Source organism: Numenius arquata, chromosome 2 (genome assembly GCF_964106895.1).
Source record: "Numenius arquata chromosome 2, bNumArq3.hap1.1, whole genome shotgun sequence".
Classification (NCBI taxonomy): Eukaryota; Metazoa; Chordata; class Aves; order Charadriiformes; family Scolopacidae; genus Numenius; species Numenius arquata.
Window position 1 is genome coordinate 16756551 of NC_133577.1, and position 23995 is coordinate 16780545.

The window sequence follows — 23995 nt, forward strand, 5'->3', positions numbered from 1 at the left end:
ATTACTCTTCTCAGTTACAAACAGCAAGAAAAGATTTAAGTAGAAATACATATATACATAGCCACATGTATGTAAATAGATAAAACCAGATATATAATCTCCATATACTCCAAAATCTTGAACAAACAAACAAACAAACAAGCTTACCCGGGCCAATGTCAGTGTTCCTTGTTTACACTCAATGCAGCGGACCCTCAGTTTCCCAGGTTTCACAGCTTGGCAGAAATTTTTGCAAAAAACATAAAAACTGTTGTAAGTAGCTACACCTGTCAGGAAGAAAAGAAAAAAAAAACATAAGCATTTGATGTATACTGAAAATCAGTAACAAACTGTAACAAAAGGTTTCTATTTGACTTTATAAGTGATAAGTAAAAAAAATAATTGACTAATATTAAGGCCTGAAGATAGCATTGCGATCCTCTTATCTCACCTGCTCTAGTTCTTAACACCTTTCAGTAAGTCCTGCTTCTTGATCAACAGTTATAGGCGAACTACACCATAACCCCTAGAAAATGCATCCTGTCTTGAGTTTGAGCTTACCACTGATAAGCACGGACTATAATCTTCCGCAAGTGATGTATGAGATTAATTACCCCAGCTCTACATAATTTGCATCTTACTTCCAGTCTAAATTTGTTTAGCTGCAAGTGTTAGTGAGTTCACATTGCATGAAAATTTCCTTGGATGAAGTTTAAAAGATTAGTTTGACTGATATCACAGCAAGAAAACAAATATTTAATTTAGCAAATTTAGTTTTATTCCTGGAAGACCAGGAACCATTTCTTTATTCTTGCTGGCAGCAGTATACCCTAGCAAAGTTTGTAAACTGCTGCCAAGATATTAGGCCAAGTAAATTTTCAAGGAAAATGAAATGAAACGCATTCTGTTCTGTGCAACTATGGAACAGAAGATGATATGCAGAGAATTGTGTAAGCCTGGGGCAATGCTAATGAATTTGATTTCACATGCAATCCTGATCACCGTTTTGAGTAAACCACTTTTTAGGATGGCTATTGCTATTCCTCAGAAAATGATGGAAGATTCATAATATGGACTTAATCTATACTAGCCATCTCCAAGTTCAGAGGCTCAAACTTATTATCAGAAGTTGAACTGAGACCAGAATAAAGTTTTTACCAGATTTTTCTCAATATCAAGAGGAATGGTTGTGGTGATTTGACCCATTTACAGTGGTGAACTTTAGAATCAAAAGCAGTCCTTTAGAGATCAGAAGTTTTTCACTGTCTTCTTCCCCAATCTCCTACTTCTCCCTGCATTTATCAGCAATATACTTTCTATGTATATTTGAATCCTAACATTACCACAGTAAATATGAACTGAAGCAATATTTTCAGACTGACTGACTTGCTTTATTTTTACATGTTCTTCACATGCTAAGGGTAAGACACTCTGTTCCGCCAATGAAAATGCCTACCAATTTTATGTTACACCTATTCATAGGTGTCCTAGCATGCACGTGCGACTAGTTTCCAAAACTCAAACTTCAGGGAATTACGTTGTCCAAAAAACTTTTTTTCTAAGAAAAAAGATGTAGATGTCTTCAAAGATGTACACTGCTGAAAGAAGAAATTTTATAACGTGGTAAAAATAAGCACACCAAAGTTTATCAAATTTTTAGAAATATATGCTACGTAAGAGTACATCAGTGATGTCTCCAATAGTAATTTTAGTCAACTGATCTATCAAGTACTTTCATTATGCTTCCCTGGGGAATATTAATCACCATAGAACACAAAGCATAACAGAATTTCAACTGATACATTTTTTGGGGAAAATTAACACACATCCATACATTCATACACATACAAACTTTTCATATGAGTAAGTGCAACTCAACAGGTTGAGAGCACACTTCTCAAATCAGTCTCTAACATAGTTCTGAAATTAGTTCAATTAAAATAAAAAAGGCATATGCTGAGCTATTTAATATCTGGTACAATGTTGAGAGGTGATTCCAAACTCAATATGAAAAAATTTTGGACATTTGGATCTCTATACAGGCATATTTTGCCTGAGGCTTCTAACACTAGGACTGAGAGCATGTCTGAATGAAACTCCATTGGAGATAGAATCCACAACAAAGATCTAAACTATGGTATTGCAAATGAGGAGGAATACACTTGCAAATGATTGAATTTTACTTTTGGCAGTTCCACTATGCAGGATCAGCAGGTGAATCAATAAACCAAAAGGGCAGTACCTGTAGTACGATTCAAAGGAAATACTACATGACTTAAGCAAGCAAGAATGCTATTGCTAATAGAGGCCCACAATAAACAAGATGATTTTAGCCACTTACTCCTGACTCTGTCTCAAGTTTAAGAAGTGAGACCAGAGTCCTTTACCTATTTTGGTATCGCCTGTCCTCTCCCATTGCTCCGATTTCTTATATGGGCAGTCTAATGAGATTAATGAGACTGCTGCTTCTATTCACATGCAGAAGCACTTATCCTGAGTAGATCTGTGATGCCACTACTCATGATCCTAATTCAGACCTACTCTCCAGAGGGATTCCTGCCATGACTCTAATGAAACCCTTCCAGTCAAATAGAACCATCTTACTGAGTACATGAGCCCTTACAGAATAAAATATTTGGTTAATGGGGCTGATACCTTTCTTGATCCAGTCCTCCACTCCCTGAAGTCTTGTGTCCTGGTCTCACATTTTATACTAAGTTTATTTCAAACAGTGAACTACTTGAGGCAGGAATCATGCTTTCTCCCTGCTTTGTGTTCTAAGCTCATTCCATCTGCACCAAAAGATAAACTTATATTATTGATAACACTCTGCAAAATATTCACAGGATAGTATGGCATAAATCAGCATGACTGAATACTGCAGTAAAAAACAGCAGTCATAGGAGAGGCCTAAATGAGACATATTGCTGATTTACTATAGAGGATAAATCTTATGCATTAGCTTGATATTTACTCCGTGCACAAATAGAGTAAGTTAGCTCAATATTCATTTTTCTTAGCACTTTCCTTTTTTTTTCTTTTTCATGAATATAAAAAGTACCCCCAAACACATCCCCTATGCACAAATTTGAAACACGAGAAACAAATTTATAATATAATGAGTCGGAGCAGTTAAGCAGCACAGATCTATTCAGAGACCCAGAATAACTTTTGAAATGTCTGCTATAGCAAGGCTGCTGGAGAGGCACAACACGACAAGAGGAATGTTCTGAATTTAGAAGGAAAGTGTAAATGGAGATTTTCAGCAATCCAGCCACCATTTTATGTAGATGTGCCGATCTCAGTCTCACAAAGTGCAGTTTCATCATTAGGTGTATGTCCTGAACAGCATCACCAGGCATAGCAAAGACTAAATTAAAAATGCAAATGCTGAAAGTCAGCACAGGGTACTATACTGATGGCCAGCACTAAACTCTTCACTGACTTGCTAATGTCACTATGTATTTTAGCATGGTCCTTGGCTGAGACTGCATCCCTTGGATCCCTTTTCAGAGGAGAACTGAGAGAAACAGAAACAAAGAAATCTGCTTTATGCACCAGCCCTGAGGTAGCAGCATCAATAAGGATTGTAATTATGGCACCATGCCAGTAGTCACTACAATTGCTACAGCACCAACCTCAACGACTTTCCTCATTCAGTCATGGCCTATAAGTTTTCATAAAGCTTTTCATTACTAACTTATACTGCTGGCACTCAGGAAGAATATGCAAACGCAGCAAATTACAAGTTAAAAAAAAATATGGAAGTCTATAAATGCTGATTCTGATACCGAACGTGAGCATGAAAGCCATAAATAAATAAATTAAATTATAAGTACTTGTCTTCTTAGCAGTTACATACATCGACGGGAGGAGGAAGACTGAGGGAAAAACAAATGTGCTGTATCTGTACTTATTCTCTTCTGAGAAGATAAAGGCACAGAAATCTCAATTTTCAGGTCCATATTCCAAATATTTATTTGTGGGTCAAGGGTCCTGTAATAGTTTCTTTTCACCATCAACAATTCATCTGTTTGTGTGGACACTTTTCTAGCTTTCCCACACCATCTGGTACATCAGCATGTCCTGTGAGTATCATTTACTTTGGGTGTCCACCATTATCTTACTCTTATCCTTAAAGATGGTGCAACAAGGATCTGTAATTTTGTTGACAAGCAATTTAATTTCCTGTTAACTGAAAAAGATGCCATCAGAAAGCTGACCTTACAAACTTGAGGTTCTCTTAGATCCAAAAGCTTTTTTCAGCACATGATCATAGACTAACTTTTTAAGAAACTGTCTCCAGTATGACAAGCTTCAGAAAAATCTTAGAACACAGAAAAAAAAGTACTTCATTTTATTTACGTGATAAATTAGCAGAAAAATGAATAATTTCCATCTGCATTGGTAAATTCTTCCCATAACTTGTTTCAACATAGCAAAACTTATTTAATGCACAACTGCCTGATGATGAACTACTGATAACTACTCCCCAGCTACTGGTTAATAGACACGTTCACAGCTACACTCCTGTATTTTTGCCTATATCTGGACTCCCAGTTTGCTCATTACAGTACCATGCTAAATTGTCAAAAACCTTACAAAGGTGAATATGTGATATCTACTGCTTTCTTCTCTCCACAGTTCAACATTATCTGGGTTTTCTTTGATAAATTCGTGCTGATTTTTACTCTTGTTCTTGGATTCTTTCAGATACTTGCAAGTGTTAGATTTTTTCTGCAAACGTTTTCAGAAACTTCAATTACACTTTTAGGTTTAAAACGCCTAGTTTTCCATTACTTTTAAAAAATGTCACCAGATTCCCCCCTCAATTCTTCCCATATATTATTTATTTTCTGTGAGTTCTAGAAGTTATTTCAATAGTTCTGGGATTCTATTCAATAAGGAGGACATTTACTTTGAAAGAATAAAAATTATACTAATGTCTCAAAAAGTATCAAATTTAGTTATCTATGTGGGAGCAAGCAGAAAATAAGTGTGAGCTGTTGGAGAACTTTTCTTGTTCTATTTTTTTTTTTTATTTTTAAACTGTAAGCAATATCTAGTACTGATATTTTTTTAACAAAATTTCCTAACAAAAACTGCAGTAAAACATAAAGCAAGAAACTACTTGATCAAGAACTGCTATTGAAGGTTCCAAGACCTTCCAGAACACAAAGCAGGAGTACGCATAGGCTAACCTACTACTCATTACTTCTCTGGTAATCATAGAATCATAGAATCATCTAGGCTGGAAATGAGATAAGTTATAGCCTCAGGTCATGCTACAGTGGTAGAAATAAATTATTTAATTTTTTATTATCTTTCTATATTAATCATGAAATAACATGACAGAAGATATAAAGTAACATAACATATTAACGCAAATTCATCATATCTCCTTTCTAATAGCCAGAAATAATTTCTTAAAAAAACTGAGTTTAAGTCCTACGTAAACTGAATTGCTCAAACTAAGTCATCAGAGGTGGTGTTACGGAGGTTACGGATCAGTTTTGAAAGTTTAATGTCCTTCAGCGCTGTCATTCAGGAATGGATGATAGATGAAGAAAAACAACAACAGTAATTTTTCTCTAGTATATTTCGTACTGCATGCACTTCTATGGATGTTTAATAGCTCCTTAAATATATAAGAAATAATTCTGAGCTAGAATCATAAGGAATACTATGTAATTAAAATGGTGTCATGGTGCTGATGGCCACTTTTTCTACCAGTGTTCTCATTTGAGTGAAGCTTGCAATTGTTGGAGGAACCTAATGACTTCCCAACTGGAAATATTGACAGTGGGTTTGAGGGCAATACTAGAGTAGCGAGATGAGGGAAAGGTCAAGAGAAAAGTGTTGGAGCAAGACAAAGTATCAGGAGACACAGAAATATCCTAAGTATTGTAACCCCCTCTACATAAGCTCCCCTGTAAGAATTTTTCCCTGCCATCTCCACCTTGGGCTTATTTATCTGCGTTCAAGTGTGTCTAAGGTCTAGGGACCCACCATCATAACCTTGGCTCAGCCTTCTAAAGAAATGACCAAGTCGTGAGAAAGAGCTGTGAAAAAGTTTGTGGAAAGATAAAATGGCAGATAGAAAGGGTTGCAGAGATGGAGTCACTAGGCCAAGGATTCAAGGGGAAAAGTAACAACATGGGTAGTTATAAAATCCCAAATGAACAAATGAGGGGGTTATTTGGTGTGACGCTGTATGCTGAGAGCCTGAAGTTTAATGATCCAAGATACACAGATGACAGGTTTCGTGTATTCTCAATGGTCTCCATTAAAATCTTTCTCAATGTTTTTGCTATTAATTCAGATTCTGCTTTTCTCTCTAGCGTATTTACTGTATTTGCTATTTGTTGACTTAGATCTTCAAATTAGCCATAGAAAAAGAAATGCAGAAAGTTTGAATAAGCCACACTGCAAATTGTATAAGATCAGACCAACTGCTTCCTCCTGTTCGGTTTTAGAGAAGTATACAATAAATTACCTCCACCTGAATATCAGAAGTCTGAGATAGAATTTTCCTACTTAAAAAGCAGCAGTGGGTCTGATAGACAAAATCTGTTGTTCCGTATTTAAAAGCAGTTTAATGATCATTTATACTTCCAATGTCTCCGGTCACTTTTAAACAATGTACATTTAACAGAGACCAGGCTAATGTGTATGGCTAATATGTATGAATATATATTTATACTTGTACATATGTGAATTATACATATATATGTATAATGTAAATGTATGAGGCACACATTTTGTTGGTACATATCTCTATAAATCTTTTTGGCCGGTAAAAGCAGCATAATTAAATTAACTCTATAGAGGAAACCACCACGCATTTTACTAAAACTAGCCAGTAATAAATGGCTTTATCTAATGATATTTGAAAGTGAAAACTGCAAAATAGGGATTTTTTCTGAATTCTTACTAAACTTTTTAAAGATATGAATGCAAAAGGCTGCGTATTTATGATCTATGGTGGGATCTGTCTTCTCATCCCAATGAGGCATCCTCTCTCTTTTGTACCTCTTCAAAGCTAATTTCCTAATTTTCTCACAAATATCCCATCACAAAAAGTATTAAAACTGTTCTCTCCCTTGAGTGTTTTATATAAAAAGGGAAAGTAGCTTTCTCTGATGTGAATCCCAGTGTTTTTTACTGTCTCCCCATTTAGATTTTTAAGCTACTTAGGTCCTGAATTACCTCTTTTTTTTCTGTGTTGTTAATGATGAACATGCTGTGGGAGCTTTATACATGTTAGTAATAGCACAGACCAATTATTTTGATATGCATGACTAGTTAATCAGAAAAAAATGTCATAATGACTATAGACCTGATCCTGAAATCTCTAATCAGTCAAAACACCCATTATCATCCATATGACTGTTTAAGTGAATAACATCTGAATAGGGATATTAGGAGCTAACCTACTGTTTTCATTTGAACTGCATTTTCATGTAGATGATAATGATTACTGACTTTTTCCTTTAACTCAGCTATTTAAAAGAGGACACAGCTACAGGAAGACTTTCAACAGATGGAAAATTACATAAAGCTAATGTTGTTTCAGATTCCATCATATTTACATTTAGACTAGTTGTGATTTGTAAAATGTAGACTGACTGTCAAAGACCTTTCAGACCATTTTGGCAATTTGCACCCACATGACGAAAAATACATAGTTAGTTAGAAGTGAAAAAAAAGTATTTTTCCAACTGTCTTAATTTTAAGGACTTTGCTTGATTCAAAACAGTAAGAGGAAAAATATCTGCAGTGTAAGGCCAGTAGTCTCAAGGTAGTGAAAATTTCCACATAAAGTGTGGAAGTTGCACTTCTTTACGTAAAAAAAGGGAGATGACTTAAAAGATCCCATTCACTTTCCAAAGATATAAGCAGTATGTTCTGCCTCTAATCTTTTCTTTTTTAACTGCCCATCTTTACCTGTAAATATTTCATTAGAGCACATGGCTTTCTTCCCCAGACACATACATGCAGATGCACAAATTTATAAAACATTTCTACCTGTTGATGATGATACTTATCCTTTATGATGCCTATCTATCTAATTTAGACCATGAGAACGGCATTTATTTGACAGCTAGATTCATCTAAACTGGTCGTGCTATATTCTAGTTAGAAAAATGGGCACTTTTATGTTTTGAGTCAATTCATCCTAAAGTAGGTATGAAAAAATATAAATATGTCAGATAAATTGTACCTAAAAGGGTCTGTTTCTGTCTGTTGTGGGGATTTAGGACTACTAGGTCTGATAGAGATATCTGCATTGCAAACAACTAAAATTAGGTGAGTTGAATCCCACTTGGTGCTGCTGTACACAAGAACTCATGATAAACAGCTGCGGCATTTTGTGGTATGGGTAACAATATTAAACAGACTAAACCTTAAAAAAAAAAATTCCTTTTCTTGAGCCTCAAATACGATTTGCAGAATGTGTCTGGATCTCGGGTGATTAAAGTATATGGAAAACACAGCTATTTAGGAAAAAGAAATGGACTTGTCACTGTAACAAGGGCAAGTAAAAAGATATTAACAATAGTTGTAATTTGGCTGAAAAGGGTGTAATGCTGGTGTAGGAGGTGCAATATCCGAAGCACCTGACAAAGGCAACAGGGGGTACATTTACCTTTTTAACTCCTTCCTTCTCAGTGCAAAATTCTTGTGTGCAAAAAAACCCAGGAGGCTTCTATTAATTAAAAAAAATGAAAAAAACCCCAGTATTTTATCTATTTTAAATTTCTGGAATTTGGAATGAGGAAGGGAAAAGGCTTATTAGGCTTTCTCTTTCAATCTTTATCATGAAAGAATCTTCAGCTTCCCGTTTCTGAGCCCCAGCATCATTTACCTTCACTTTCTTTCATACTTCACCCAAGTTCTTCCTTTACTATCTTGTTACCCAGATAACTTCTGTAATCACCTTTCCCCCTCTCATTCCCTTTCCTGACCTCTACATAAGCTTCACCCTTCTCTTACTTCTCATAATATGCTCTCCTTCAGTTTGCTCTCTGATGTTCAGACAAAGGAGCAAACTTCACCACTAAAGCTTGCATCTTGCATGGTTTGTAGTAGCAATAAGCAGTGAAGGCAGCAAAAAGAGAAAAATACAATTGTGATGATTCTGCCAAACACTAAAACACACACAAAAAAAAAAAAAGGCAAAAAAAAGCCACCAGAAAAAGACAGTTGTTTCATGGAACTGCTGAAAGCTTGGCAAATATACAAGGGAGACAAAAAGTGATACCCTGTACATCACCAAAGTGTTCAAGACCAAGGGTATCGGAAGGTCTACCTGCAAATGTATCCTTTGTGCATGGGGAAACCACCATGCACCAACCATGAGATTCCCCACAAACCTGAGCTGCTTTTTACCTCATTGAAGGGACTGAGCATGACCTACATTGATCACAACTGGGTGGAAACTGGCCTAGTTGCAGTTGCAGATGGGGACTTTTGGGTTTAAGCCTAAGCACATAAGGGGAAGCGAAACTCCTCCAGAAAACTAAGCATGGATGGCACGTTTCCTACAGTGTAGGCTTCAGTATGAACAGCAGATCCAGTTGAGCACAGCTTCAGCAAATAAACTAAGAAATGTTTACGAATTAAAATCCAGTTGTTCTGATCAGCTCCAGCACAGCTTTGGTTTCTCCTTTATGTCTAAGTGGAATTTGAGAACACACACACTTGTTTGAGATTTCTGTATGGTCAGCAGCACACTTAGGGAAATAGCCATGGCTGGATGGCTGCACACCCAAAAATCTTGAACATTAAGGTGCCAGGGTGGACACAGCAGGGGAAGGACAGGGCAGCCAACATCACCAACGGTGACGGTATGGCAAACAGTAGCCAGGGTATGGCCAACAGGGGCTCAGACCCACCACACCTGAGCAAGGTGAGCAGGGCAGCAATGGTCACACACAGATCAGTAGTCACCAAGCAAGTCCATAAGGTTGAGGCTGGTCCTAGGTCAGGCCAGGAAGCCAAATCAGCCAATCAAGGTCAGGATCAAGAAGATGTACATCTAGATACAGCATACTTGAAAACATAGCCCAGGCATGGAACAAAGGTAAGGACCTGAGCTTAAATGCAGCTTCCAGACCAGTGGGCCCCCTGGGGATGGATGAGGTGGAGACCTCCGACAAGGCTTCCAGCAGCTCTTCATCACACAGCTCTTTTCACAGAAGTCTAATCCAAGGTTACACAAATCCCCCACAGCTGGCTTTTGATATAACCTGTTAAACACCTAAGGAGGGAGGGAGGTTGAAGAAGTTGCAGAGCCACTTGGTGTCACCATATCAGGCATGTGATATCCCAGATATCATGTCCAACAATAAACAAAGTACTGATATCATGGAAAGGACAAAATATCATGAAATCATCTTATTTGAGAATGCATGATAAAATGTAAAGAAATTATATTTAAATTTATAGAATGGATGCATGCATTTGCAAATTGAAGATGAGATTGTATCAGCTTATTTATAGTTACAAATATATGACATTTCACAGAGGTGCATCTGCATAGATCACGCACAATTTAGGCAACCACCTTTTTGACAGCACAGAATGTAAAATTCAAATTTTGCTTTTCTGATTAGTTTTAAATTTTATTCCTAGTGTTAGTGTGCAATCACAGTATGTAAATAGATGTTTCTTTTGACTGAAAGTTCAAATAACAGCATACTCTTAGCCAAAATAATGGCTATTCCTAATGAGTTACTTCTTTGTATTAGCTTTCTACTAGTGTCCAAAAAAGCCCAGTTCTACCCAACTAATGTTGTCCAGATATAGATAAGCTAACACATAGTAATTGTCAGTAACTACGAAAGGCTGGTAACAAGCAGCAACAACAGAATTGCTGTTAGTTTTGTTATAGAGTTACCCTATTACAAAACATTCTGGAAAAGTTCATTTTTCAGGGAACCTAAGGAATAAATAGTGAGGTAGCAAAGTTTATGAAAGATAATTAAGTTTTTCAAGGTACAAAAACATTTTTAAAACTTTCTTAGCAGTTTTTTAATAGAAATTACACTGTTACTGAATAAAAAGGAAAATGCCCTTGTGGCCAAATAACTGGTTGAAACACAGGAAACAAAGGTCAGGAATAAATGATAAATTTTCTCTGTGCAGTCCCTAAAGGAAATTGTGCTAGGATGTGAGTATTCACCATCAGAAAAAGAGAAATAAGCAGTGAAATTACAAAGTTTGCTGGTGACATGATTTTATTCAGGGTAGTAAAATTGAAGCCCAAATGGAAAAAAAACATTGAAGAATGCAGGACACTGAGTGACTAATAATAAAATGAAAAATGAAATTCATTGTAGATAAACGTAAGGTAATGTACATGGGAAAAATAATTTTACGCAAACAGTGATGGTCTTGACTAGTTATTACCACACAGAAACAAGATCTTGGGGTTATAATAGATAGTTCTATGTAAATGTCAGCTCAATGTTCAGTAGCAATCAAAAAAGTAAATTGAATGCTAGGAATTATTAAGACAGGAATAGAGAAAGAAAACCGCAGAAAACAGTGCTGAACAAATGCTGTAAAAATCCATGATGTGCTCCATTTTCAACAGCATGTGCAATTCTACGCTTTCCATCTCAGAGCAGGATATGGTAGAACTGAAAACATACAAAAAAGAGGGAATGGATGATCAGTAGCACCCATGCCACAATCACTTAAATAGACTATGACTTTTTGGCCCAAAAAAGTGACAGTTAAATGGGAATACCATAGAAGTCTACAAAATCATAAGAGGTATAGAGAAAGTGACCAAGAGTGAGACAGTACCCAGGAAAATATCATTACCAGGCGGATTTACTCTTATACAAGCTACTGGCAAAAGCGATGGACTACCAATAGGATACTACACTAAATGAATCTTTGACCTGAGCTAGTGTAGCCACTGTCGTATTTCATGTGAGAACGAGATGGAAATAATCTGTTACTACATTTCGCTGTGCTGCTCTGTCCCTTCAGAGAGACTGTACCTTACTTGCAGTGGTTCAACCTATTTTGACATCCAGGGTGCTACAGGAAAGACATGGGACAGTCCTGCTTTGGTGCAACCCAGACCATGCCCTCTGCTTGGAGGCATTCTGTGTCCCTGCCCATGAAATAAGCTGATAGATATGGTATATAGTATATAGTATAGATATTTATTCTCTTGATTTTACCCACAATGACCCACAAATAGTGAAGATATTTAGCTCTGTTGTAACAGATACTTTAGCAGTTAAATAACATCAGGCCTTTGTGCAATTCCTAAGAGTTTAAAACACTAGATTATAAATCTTTATGTATTTCCCTTGAACTTCCTTGCCTGTTTTTTTCAATTTCAAGCTATCATCTTAAGCTTTAAAAACTAATTGTGTTCTGCACTGTACCTTAATTTTCTGAAGAATGTTTCTTCCACAGCAATATTTTTTAGAGTCTCCATGTTGACCACAAAATGATCATAACTTGTAAGGCAATGTTTAAAAAGTGTTCTTCATTTTCTGTTCTTTTGTTAATGCTTTCAGTCCTTTTATTAGTTCTGATCCCTTGAGCATTCAGAAGAGTAAGATCTGTCCAGCTATTTTTAATTTTTCATTTGTTTTACTGTTCTAAAGATTACTTTTATAAATAAATGTTATTATTTTGAATATTTTTTGCTATCCAGAGACATTTTCAAAAAGATCCTGCCTGATGTATAGAAACATATACCAAATAACCTGGTAGTAATGGCCAATTGTTGACCATACAGAACATAGTAATTTTGCAACAGCTTAGTATTCCACATGCACCTTCTCAGGTTCAAAAGCATTACTAAAAAAATGTAATATGCTTCAGGGATACTTAGAAAAGATGGGATTTAATACTTTGTTTAAGTTTCGTACATTTATACGAATTGATGATTCCACTGCCCTATGTCTATTCTCAGCAGAAATGAGAAAAACTTGGGAAACGCTGCTATCTCTGGGAAGACTTGAGAAATCCATGTCTTGTCCACAGTTGCACAACAGACCCCACACAGGTAGGAAAACATTAATGGTGCTCTACCTAGGAGTCAGCTGGTACAGACTGTTGGCAGATAAGGTCTGTGACAGTTAAACACCAATATTCACATGCTGTACTAAATTTTTCATTGCTGTAGATTCCTTTTCAGTTTTGTAATAAGTTAATTCAACTGAACATTGTTTTGACTCATTTTCTACAATTTTTTGAATGAAAACAATGACAGTAGGAAAATGGGAGCAGCAGAAGAAACAGAAAAGGAAGACACAGAACTGAACCCTAGTGGCAAACGACACAGCAGGTAAAAAATGGCAATGAAAAGCTTTTTAAAATAGTTATATTAATTGAAAATAATTAAAATATTGAAGTCATACATGTGAAGAGATACTGACAGAAAAATTAGAGGGCAGAAAATGTCATAGATGGATATGGATCTAGGAAACATTTTGGGAAAGTAGCAGTAGCAGAAGTAAAGCAAACATAGGTAGTCACTAGTCAAAACCGCTCCTTCCATGACATAGGAAAAGAACCAGACAGCAGCGCTGTGATTTGCTGATTTTGAACAAGATGACAGAGTAACAGGCATACTATCAAAGAGATATTTTGAATAAGCAGAGAAGCTGAGTGTTGGAGATGAGAACCAGAGACTTGATCAAAGAGGTATAAAAATAGTAGAGGAAATTAACAATGAAGCAATCACGTTTTAACTCTGAAAAAGAGGCACACAATAAAGGAAGAACGATCAGGGAAAGGAATATTATCCCTGAAAGGATATATAAAGCTAAATTGTTGTATTATATCAGAGGTGAGCTACAAAAAGATAAGGGCTGGTACAGAAGAAAGTAGAACAGGGAACAGATAGAAGTATTGGCAATTTTCAATAAGGATGCCACAATGTATTGATTAAAAAGTGAAAGAGCTTGTCATGTCATAAGGACTGTTGTGTACCAGATGACAGTAGTGTGAGGGTTTGACCAGAGAGGTCATGATAAATAATGATAAAAATTTACCTGCCTTTGATGATCTAAAAATTAAATCAAAGACCTTGCTCTTTGAGTAAGAAATGCTTTCATCTTAATCATCAATCTCGTTCACAGGTGTATATATATTTAGTAAGAATGATGCTACACCTTATTTGCACCAAAAGGGTGAAAAGCTAATAAGAATGTCACTCTATATAGGGACCATATGGATAGCTGCACTGCCAAGGAGCTCCAAGTTTGAATGCAATCATCTTACTTTCACAAAATAGGAATTAAATTTTTTACCACATGGGAAATAAAGTGAAGTGAGATTATGCATAGCATAACCCATAAAACATTTCAGCATAATTAAAGCACTTTATTTGGGAGTGGCCCTACTGAAAGTTCATTTTAACAGTAAGATACTTCAAAACAAATATTGTAATAAAAATAATGGAAATTAACTTGAACTCAAGTTACTTCTCACTAACACCCTTTCACTGTAAAAAATTAGCATCCATAAAGCACTTTTTCCAGCTGTAAAAAATGGTAGTGACAGAGACTAGAAAGATCTTTGAGATTTGAAAATCTCAAAATAATTCAAACTTCCAACCTCTACATTTAGAAAGAATCTGAATTTGCCAAACATTATTATTTGTAAAGAATAGATGCTTTGCATGGATAAAAAAGTATATGAAGTAGATATGGAATTTAAGAATGTAAAGACTTGCACACTCAGAATTGCAATGTCTTCAGAAGTGATAATGTCTTACAAACCAGACCAAATGGACATTTCTGTAACTGGAAATAAGTGAAATTTATGTTTCAATTATATTACAAGCTAGAATTTAGACGAACTTCTGTTTTTCCTCTTAACCAACCTCTTGCATCTGAGACTGAGTGACAACCATCAGAAAAAGTGGGCAACAGATGCATGTAGAACTGATTAGCAAACACACTGTGGTTACACACACACATGCATGCACTCATATAAACTTAAGTGTTTAAAATTTAACACAAAGCTTTTTAAAGTATTAAATAAACATGTATCAAGTGACATTTATCAACTCTTGGAAAAGGAAAATCATCGTATAAATAATACATTACAAATCCCATTATTCAAAACTGAAAAACAAAGCTATACAAAGGAAACGACATGCAACTTGAATTAAAAAAAAAAGAGTTCCACCAAAGTTGCATCTATTCTTTAAAATGATCTTAGTTACTTTCACCTATGTATATGCTTCTAAGAGTTTCAGCTTCAAATACTATGGAGATTTTCAGAGATTTTAGCTTTAAAAAATGATCCTATAAGCTATAATGTATTTCTAAATGAGTAAAAATATCATAACGTAGGGCAGCAGAACCTAACACTGACCTCAGAAGATACTCTAACCAGCATTTACAAAATGAAAGCCACAATTACTGACAGGCTACAATCCAGGAAAGAAGAATGACAAATATTTGGAAACCACATTATGGAAGGTGCTATAAGCTCTTAATAAACTAGTCAGTTAACTGCTGACCAAAAAAAGGGCACAAAAATCTCTGGAAAAGTATTTGAGATATACTTTGTATAAATATTAATGACAGATACAGCTTACTATGAGATGACCCTAAGTAACACTCTAGAAGCTATGAATAGGATTGCATGGTGGATGTTTATTCCAAAATTCGGGGACAAAGCCCAGCAGAAATTGAGCTTATAACCAAACAGCTAATCTATTCCCCTACCACAATGTCCATTTTTTTCAGTCCTAATATTGAGGGACAAACTGAATAACTGGTTTGTCAAGGCTTTTCTGTTTTGTTGACCAAAAGAGAGTCCCTAGCCCGAATGACTGAACTTACAGGAAACAGCATTATTTTATTATAAACTAAAAGAAACTGAGATATTTGCACAAAACTTGTCTCTTTACATATCATCCCTGCCAGACTAATCCTCTCTGCATCCGTCCAGCTTTAGCGTATGTGCTGCAGGTTCAGTATGGTTTCAGGTAGTGGTTTCAAAGATCTCCACCAGTAACACAGAGAACACCACAGAAATGACATTATCAGTTACACAGATGGTATTATAAGTCTGTGCACACAACATTGACCATGGATCTTCAGAAGTTGTGGAGATAACTGACAAATCCACACTACCAAAACGTTACAATAATATCTATATTTGTAACTGGTGTTCCCCTTAAGGCAAGAGTGCTCTCCAAGCAAAGCTATTATTTTTTACTTATACTGTATATAACCAATGTGTATTTAAACAAAGAAAAATATGACAAGTAACTGCTTATCTGACTCACAAGTACAGCTAACCCTGCCTGTTCCTTCCTTTCCTTAACAAGCACTAGATCATTATTCTAGCAGAAAAATAAATGACTAGTGAAATCAGGACTGCCCATTAATGTACTAAATAACTTGCCAGTGCTTTTATTCTAACAAATATTTCAGCATGTTAAAAAATGTTTCACAATAAGAGTGTATCACAGAAGCTGCCTTTTCGATTGATCTGTGGTATTCCTTTTCATTGTCAACGCCCCGAGTGTCAGGCTCTTCACTCTGAAGCTCCCACAGAACTAGAATTTTAAAGACGGTTTACTTCTCTTAGAAATAATAGGGAGCAGCAAAATGGCTCAGGAAAGATGTATTTATAACTAAGTTTATAAAACATTTTTCACTATAGAGAGAAAATACCAGTACCAATACATCAAAATTGAACTATTTAGTTTACAAAACTTGCTATTTAATGACATAGATAATTTATTACAAATAATGTTTTGAGGAAGATCCTTAGCTGCTTCTAAAGAAGTGACAAGATTTATATTAGTTGACAAACTCTCTATAAGACTTGTCCAGAAAAATGGAAATCACTGTGTAAAAATGCCACTTTACCATACTGTATTGTCACAACATAACGGTATGGTCATTGCATCACTTTCACATAATGCAATACCAGGACAATGTTTGGAGGAGTAGGAATGGATTTTAAGAAAAATATCAACTTAGAATTTCACATAGTGTGTTCATATATGCTCTAAACGGAAATGTTGGATATGCAGCAACAGCCTTTGGCTCTTAGAAGACAGTTTTGAAAATATAAATCTAAGCCAATAGTTTCTTTATCTCTTTAAATCATTCAGCAAAGGGGTTTGGGAAGATGGGATGCAGGCCTTCCAGGCTATTAAAACTAGCCCTCGGTATTTAATCAATGGGAAGTAAACAGCATCTATTTAAAGTAACGTGTACTAGAGTGTTCAATTTTTACACATGCCAAGAGCTAACTTCATCTTGTGGAGGAAGGAAAACACAAAACAAAGTATTTCAGGAAAAGAAGGAAGACAGACAGACAAAGAGAGAGACAGAGTGCACTTGTAATTGAGCCCTAAGTCCTTGAACCTTGAAGTTCCTCTAGCCCTGCATTAACTAACAGAATACCCCATCCACAGGTTAGCTGAAAGACAGCAAGATTCATTGCATTACAGTTAAATGCATGGCAAATGGAACCATAGTAATCCTCACTGACATGTTTATATGTATACTCTGTTGATCATCTACGCATGTTATTTGATAAGAAGGATGGAAACAACATTCTCAATATGTGAAACAGTGATATAGACTAGTCCTACCCTTGCAATTCTTACATCTGAAAATTCCCTGCAGTGAGGTGATGGTACCTACCATGTAGTGAGCTCCCTTGCTTTGCCAAGATACATGTTTCTACCAGGCTTCAGCTCATAACCATTCCACACTGCACTCTCTGGAGACCCTTCAGGGGGTCTCCAGCCAGAAAAACTGTTGGCTTGATCATCTTCATAAACAACAGGAAAACACTTTATTATCCAGAAGGAATACAATGGCTTCTCCATCAGAAGGAATTAAGCTAATGTTTAAATTCTTAAAATAACTTGCGATGATGTTTGTAAAACTATATCTAGATATCTGTCACTATAACTCCTTGATTACCCCTTTTTCCCTTAATGCAAACCTACGATCAAGTGAGGACACAGTAATATGTAGGCCCCATGGGGCCTACAATTTATCAATGTGTTGTCTGATTCATCAGTTATTGGATTTTTTTGATACTACATGTAGAGTATCTTTAAATGTGATATTAGTATTAAATGCTCATTGCATTTTAGGGACTAAAGTGCATAGCCATTCTCTTCTCAAGAAGATTAATTTAAACCGAGTCCTACTATCACTCTTTATTCAGCCTGTCAGTTTAGGAAACCACCCTCTGCCCAGGTTAGTATTCCTGCCACATGAACTGCTGAGACTCCACTGCTCGCCACGTTATGTACACAACAGAGCTTTAGCAACTTCTTGTTACTTACTCCCGATTAGTGTGACACTGAAGCAGTGGCTGCCAGCTTAACTCTCAGTTGTTCCTGTAGTACCACACCAATCAATTAAGCCAATTGATTTTGGAGAATGGTTTGGTCGAAGTTAAACAGAAATGCTTAACAACTATTTTGTACGTTCAACTTGAGATGTACTTCACACCTCCTAATCTCAAAAAATGCCTGTTCCCTTTCTCCCATCTCACGTGAAATTAATGAAGTTGTTTTTTTTTTTTCTTTCTAGACAATGCTTTTGACAGTTTCACAAATGTATATGCTGGGGGGTCTCCTTTCTAGTGTTGAATACCCAAATCATACTGTAAGTTAGAAGACACTCCTGTAACCTCTAAAGAGACAAGATTTCATCTAGATGCCTCCCCACCTCCTTCACCAGTAACCCTTTCATTTCTAGCTGATTCTCATGTGTTACTCAATGAAGGATCACAATACTCGAGGAAACAATCAAGGTATTATCTCTACATCTCCAGTATTTAACTCAGATTTCTGATCTACTATATGTCTGTGCAGGAGGCAATCAGCCCTGTAGTTCTGCCATATTTATAGTATATTTATAAGCCATTCAGTTAGAGAAAGAGATTTCAGTACCTGGACTTGCGGGGACTTACAGGAGAACACGAATAATAAAATGAAATATGGAAGAGGTCAAGGAGAACTATCGGAATTAAAGCTATTGTTACAGATGGCAATATTTAATGAAGATGTTTTATTTATCTACTTATTGCTGGTCAAAGACAGACCTTTGTGCCTGGATGGCAGAAATGAAATGTATTTGTTCACATCTATACTGCTAAATTTAACATACTTGAAAAGTCTCTAATACAGATTAGGAGATGGAATGTGGAGGACAGGTTATATTTCTGTTTAAAACTGAAACAGGCTTTTTTTTTTTGCATCTCCATCCTAACTATTTCACAATGGTTAAAGTTAGAAAGATATTTCTCAAGATGAGTCAAATATTAGCTCAGCTATGACCACCATTATGTTTCTATCAAGTTAAAAATCGCTGTGGACAATGTTATATGGGTTAGAAATCAGGATAAGATGGCCTATAGCTATTCACCACAGACTGGATAACTTGAGGTATAAAAATACAATATCCATAATTATTGATCTGCATCAAATCCTCCATCTAGATCTTGCCCTTCCACCGATGAAGATAGTGGAGGTTTTGGTATTTATTTCACTATTACTAGCATTAGCACAACATTCTTGTCAAGAGAACTAAAATCTGCTTAGGGAAAGTCCCTGATAATCAAGGTCTTCATCTTGCCATATCTACAGTTCAGAATTTATTTAAAACACTATTGATATTTGATTCAGCTACTTCAAACATAATTTGTGGAGGCTGAGAAGAGTTGCAGTAGATTAGATAAAAACTCAGTTGCCAAGTGGTATAGCTTAAACCAGAAACCAACTGATTGTTGCCAGCCTGTTTTCTTTCAGTAATATATACTGAGCATTTACTGTGTGACAAAGCTAAGGAGAAAATTGCGGTGAACAAAAGGAGGGATCAGGGCTCCAGGCACTTTGGTTGCTCAAGTGAACCTTTGATCTTTGTCACAACTTTGGTTAAACCATCTTCATAGCAGATATGCAATAAACTAATGTCAGCCAGCACTGGAAAACAGGATACCAGGGTTTATTGTAAAATCCTTGGTAAGTTGTGCAGTGTTGCATGAAGCTGAACATCAATGTATGCTGTACACGGTGAAAGGGCTCAACCTGGAGCACGATATCCTGCTGCTCGCCCTCCCCTGCACCCCAATTCCACATCCACATACCATATGTTTCTTTCTTTTTCTCTATCCCTGTCTTTTGACATGATACATGTCAAGAGCCACAGAACTGAGTGCTGCACCAGTAGGGCATCATGGAGCCTTGGAAAGAGAGTGCTGGTGCTCAGCAAACATTGTTCCTCTCAGAGTACCCTAAGACACTCTGCTCCACGATGCAGCTGTCACCTTTGATTTTTTAATCTTTGTTTTTCTGAGTGGGAGGGTAGTTAAAATATATGAACATATATATATATACACACACACATACACACACCAGATGGGCTTGCACTTTAAGTGGAAGTTTAGTTACAGATATTCTACTCCGGAAATGAGAAATCATTACAGGTAGATAGATTGTCAAAACTAAATCTGAAGCATTCATCTGCAAATACCAGTTATGGCAGCAGTCGAATAAAACTGCTAAATCAGAATCTTGAGATTCTCAAGGTCAAAGACCTAAGACTGAATACCTCGGAGATGCCAACAGTATAGATAAGCTTGTAACATACAGTTTCAGGTATATCAGTGAATACAAAGATTTGTGGTTTTTTGAACTAGCATTCAAAAATGCTAGTTTTGAATCTTAAGGTTAACCATTAAATAGGGACTTCCAGACCCTGGGTATCTCACTAAGGAAACTATGATTCTGACATAGCAGTTGTACAAAAAATGGTGCCACAGGACATATATTCACCTCAGAAATATTCCAGACAGCTTCACTTGCAGGTCAATGTATCGTTCTGTCTCATAAGTAAAAGGCAGATTAAGGAAAACATTTTCTTCATTTTTTTTTTCCTTTCAGTTTGATAATTTGATCACAAATGCTGTAATCCTAAATTCAGCTTTCTGCCCAGTGCCAACAGATTCCATAGAATGTCAACATTCCAGAAACTTGTAGAAAATGTTTAGTAATTAAATAGGACAATGATTGTTTGCACAGCATGGATCATTATTCTGTTCTAACTGGAAAAAATCTTAGTTGCTTGGCATAATGTGGCAGTGTTGCCTCATAAAGAATGTGTAAGGATGAACAAGGTTTAAGCAAAAGGTTCAATGTATCTCAGAGCAGCAGAAAAATGCCCTACACTGAAGGATTTCTGGAAATCCACATAAAGCTGATACAGAATCTCAGTTCCTAGGGTTAGGTGTTCTCTAAAAGAAAGAAAGAAACAAACAAAAAGACCAAAAAAAGCCCAGAGGCAGAAAAGATGAACAAAACAACTAAAATCCCTGTTGGCAGTCTCTGAAGAGAAGCCTGAATGGACACCTTGGCATCTCTAACAACAGTCACCCAGGTAGCAGTGGAAATGTGAAACCTTCACCGAAACAAAGCTGATGGCAAAATTCTAAAGGCTTTTTTGCAGAGCAATGGAAGAACACACACTGACCTTAATTCTGCTTTTCTGTGAATATGAATTAGATCTTTTGAAGTGAGTGTCCACTTCCCTACCACAACCATTATTCTCTTCAAAAAAAAACAACCCATCAGAGAATCTGTCTTCCCCTGCCAAATGCAATGATCTTTACCTTTCATAGAAGTTCAAATTTAGTCCCATTGAAGCTGTTTGTCTTTATAAAAAGAGAGCAGGATGCGTTTTGTATGGCTATTTTTTATCTTCTGGTATCAACTGAATTTATTAAACTATCTGTTCCATGTAATTACTTTCTGTAGATCAAGTCTTTCTAATAGGTCTGTTCTCCCAATGTCCTTGCTGTGTGTGCAGAACTCCCAATGATATTAATGAATCTTAAGCACGTGATTTGAGAGAAGACTATGTCTCACGTCATTTTGAGTGGTAAGAGTTCATAACAGCAACCATGTAGTTGGACTCTTCCTGTTAAAAAAGAATCATCTTACTTCTCTATTATTGTGTTTCTACACATAAGAGGTGTTTCCTAAGTGTTACTTTCCTATTTTTCCCTGTGGCATCAGTAGTTAATTCATGCCAACAATTATTTTGGAAAACATAACATTTATAGTTTTGTTTAATCAACACAGAAAATTTACACTTACAAATGCCACCTCCAGCTGGTGGCATAAAGATGTGAGTGATGCATTTGCAGAAGAAAGCCCATGCATGCTGTCACCCATGAGCAGTCAAAATACATTCCAAGGACACAACAGTGTTCCCACCCCACTCCTTGACACATGGAGTTAGCAAATGTTACCAGCTTCAATTAACATGAAAGGGTCTTTCAAAATAATAAAGGAATTAGACACGTTCATGAGAGATAATTATGTCATATAAAGATGAGCATTCCCAGAAGTGCTTTTGGGTCTATTAGAAAAGAACATTTCTCCTCTCAAATGAATTTCACAGACATGTAAGGTGTGGGGAAATGGCACCATTCTCATCAGTGTTAAAAGCATATGATACGAATGAGGTCTCCAGCATGGCACTGACTGCAATAAATTATCAAGTGTGTGTTCTGTTTTCTGAAATGGGCTCAATTTATCATTTTATTGAAAAGGTTCCATTATGCTAATGTATTATAAAATCACTTTTTGCTGTTGCTGGAAGGTGAAGAAGGAATATAAATTTTTATATATAGAACTTGGAAGTATTGCAGCAGTGAGTTATCAAGGGTTAATAACCCCAACAGAAGATACAATATACATAAGAGCAAACTTCCAAGGACTTTGTAATGACAAATTTTCATAACCTTACTGGAATCAGAATAGCCAGAATATTTTTCTTAAGCTTACCTATTTCAAAAGAGATTTTGACAGAATTAGAAATAGTTAATAGGTGAGCTGAAAACTCCCCCTCTGTTCTCCGATTTACCCTTGAATTGACACTGGAAACTGTTTAGGAAGTGCTATTTCAGTGAAGGTCACATTAAAGAATGCCATTATTGTTCTTGTCAACTTACCCAGGTAGCAGACATGAAGGATAATCAGACAGAGGTGATTACTTGCAAAAGAAATTCTCCTTCTCTAAATATAACACTATATAATAAGAATCTTTTCTTTCTTTTGAAGTATTGGATACAAAACAGGTAAGTATTAAAAGAGGAAGAGAACTATATTTAGATAGACAATTGGTTTGATCTTGTATAATAGCTCTTTTGTGGCCGAGATGTGACTTGTATCCAGAAAACCTCTTTTATGCTGGGCATCAAAAAATAGAGCGTTGTTTCAGAAACATTACGAACTTTTAACAGGAAGCATTGTCTTATGCATATGCCTTCCCCTACCTCCAAACCTACCCTTACAGCATAATCCAAGAAGCTACAGCAACTAATCAAGAGGGATAATTTACCATATACAATTGCATGTATTTTAGCAGCTGAAAACAAGTAAGTGGAGCTAGAGCACTGTGATCAGTATCTCAATGGATCAACAATACCCTTCTGGATCTCAGGGCTTCAACCATAGATCACAGTTTGAGAACTTTTGCAATACAATATGTACCAATCAGCTTGCAAACTCATTTAAAACTATAAAGAAATTCTCATAGGAAACGCATAGGAAATACCTAGCAGAATTGATTCAAGAGTAAATGTAATCTCACTGTACCATACATAAATGTTCCGGTCATAATCTTGTAGTACACGTCAGGATTTTCAGACCTCAGATAAGCATACTTAAAACATGTTTACCTCTGAAAAGCATATTGTAACACTGTGATGACCTAGTCAGGTACAATGTGTAAGCATTTTGCATTAAGTGTGCGAACAATGTGACCACCCAAGGGATAAAGAGGTGTGTAGTCGCACACAGGAGACATCCAAGTGAGAAAAGGTTGTAAAACAAAACAAAACAAGCACAAGGAACTGCAAATGGGAAGAACATCTTGCAGGTATGGAACACCCATGAAGGGGAGCTGGCAAAACCAAAATCAAGGTAAGCAGAGGAGATTCCATTTTCATATGGGGGCAAGTAGTATAAAAATAT

At 36.2% G+C, this 23995-nt stretch overlaps 1 protein-coding gene across 1 annotated transcript in view; it reads right to left on the reverse strand.

The window, feature by feature from the left end:
* Positions 1–23995, reverse strand: part of PRKN (parkin RBR E3 ubiquitin protein ligase) — a 606958-nt gene that overhangs the window by 478238 nt on the left and 104725 nt on the right. Inside the window, exon 4 of the mRNA XM_074144656.1 lies at positions 148–266. Within this exon, the coding sequence (XP_074000757.1) occupies positions 148–266 (119 nt within the window). The remainder of the gene's footprint in view (positions 1–147; positions 267–23995) is intronic.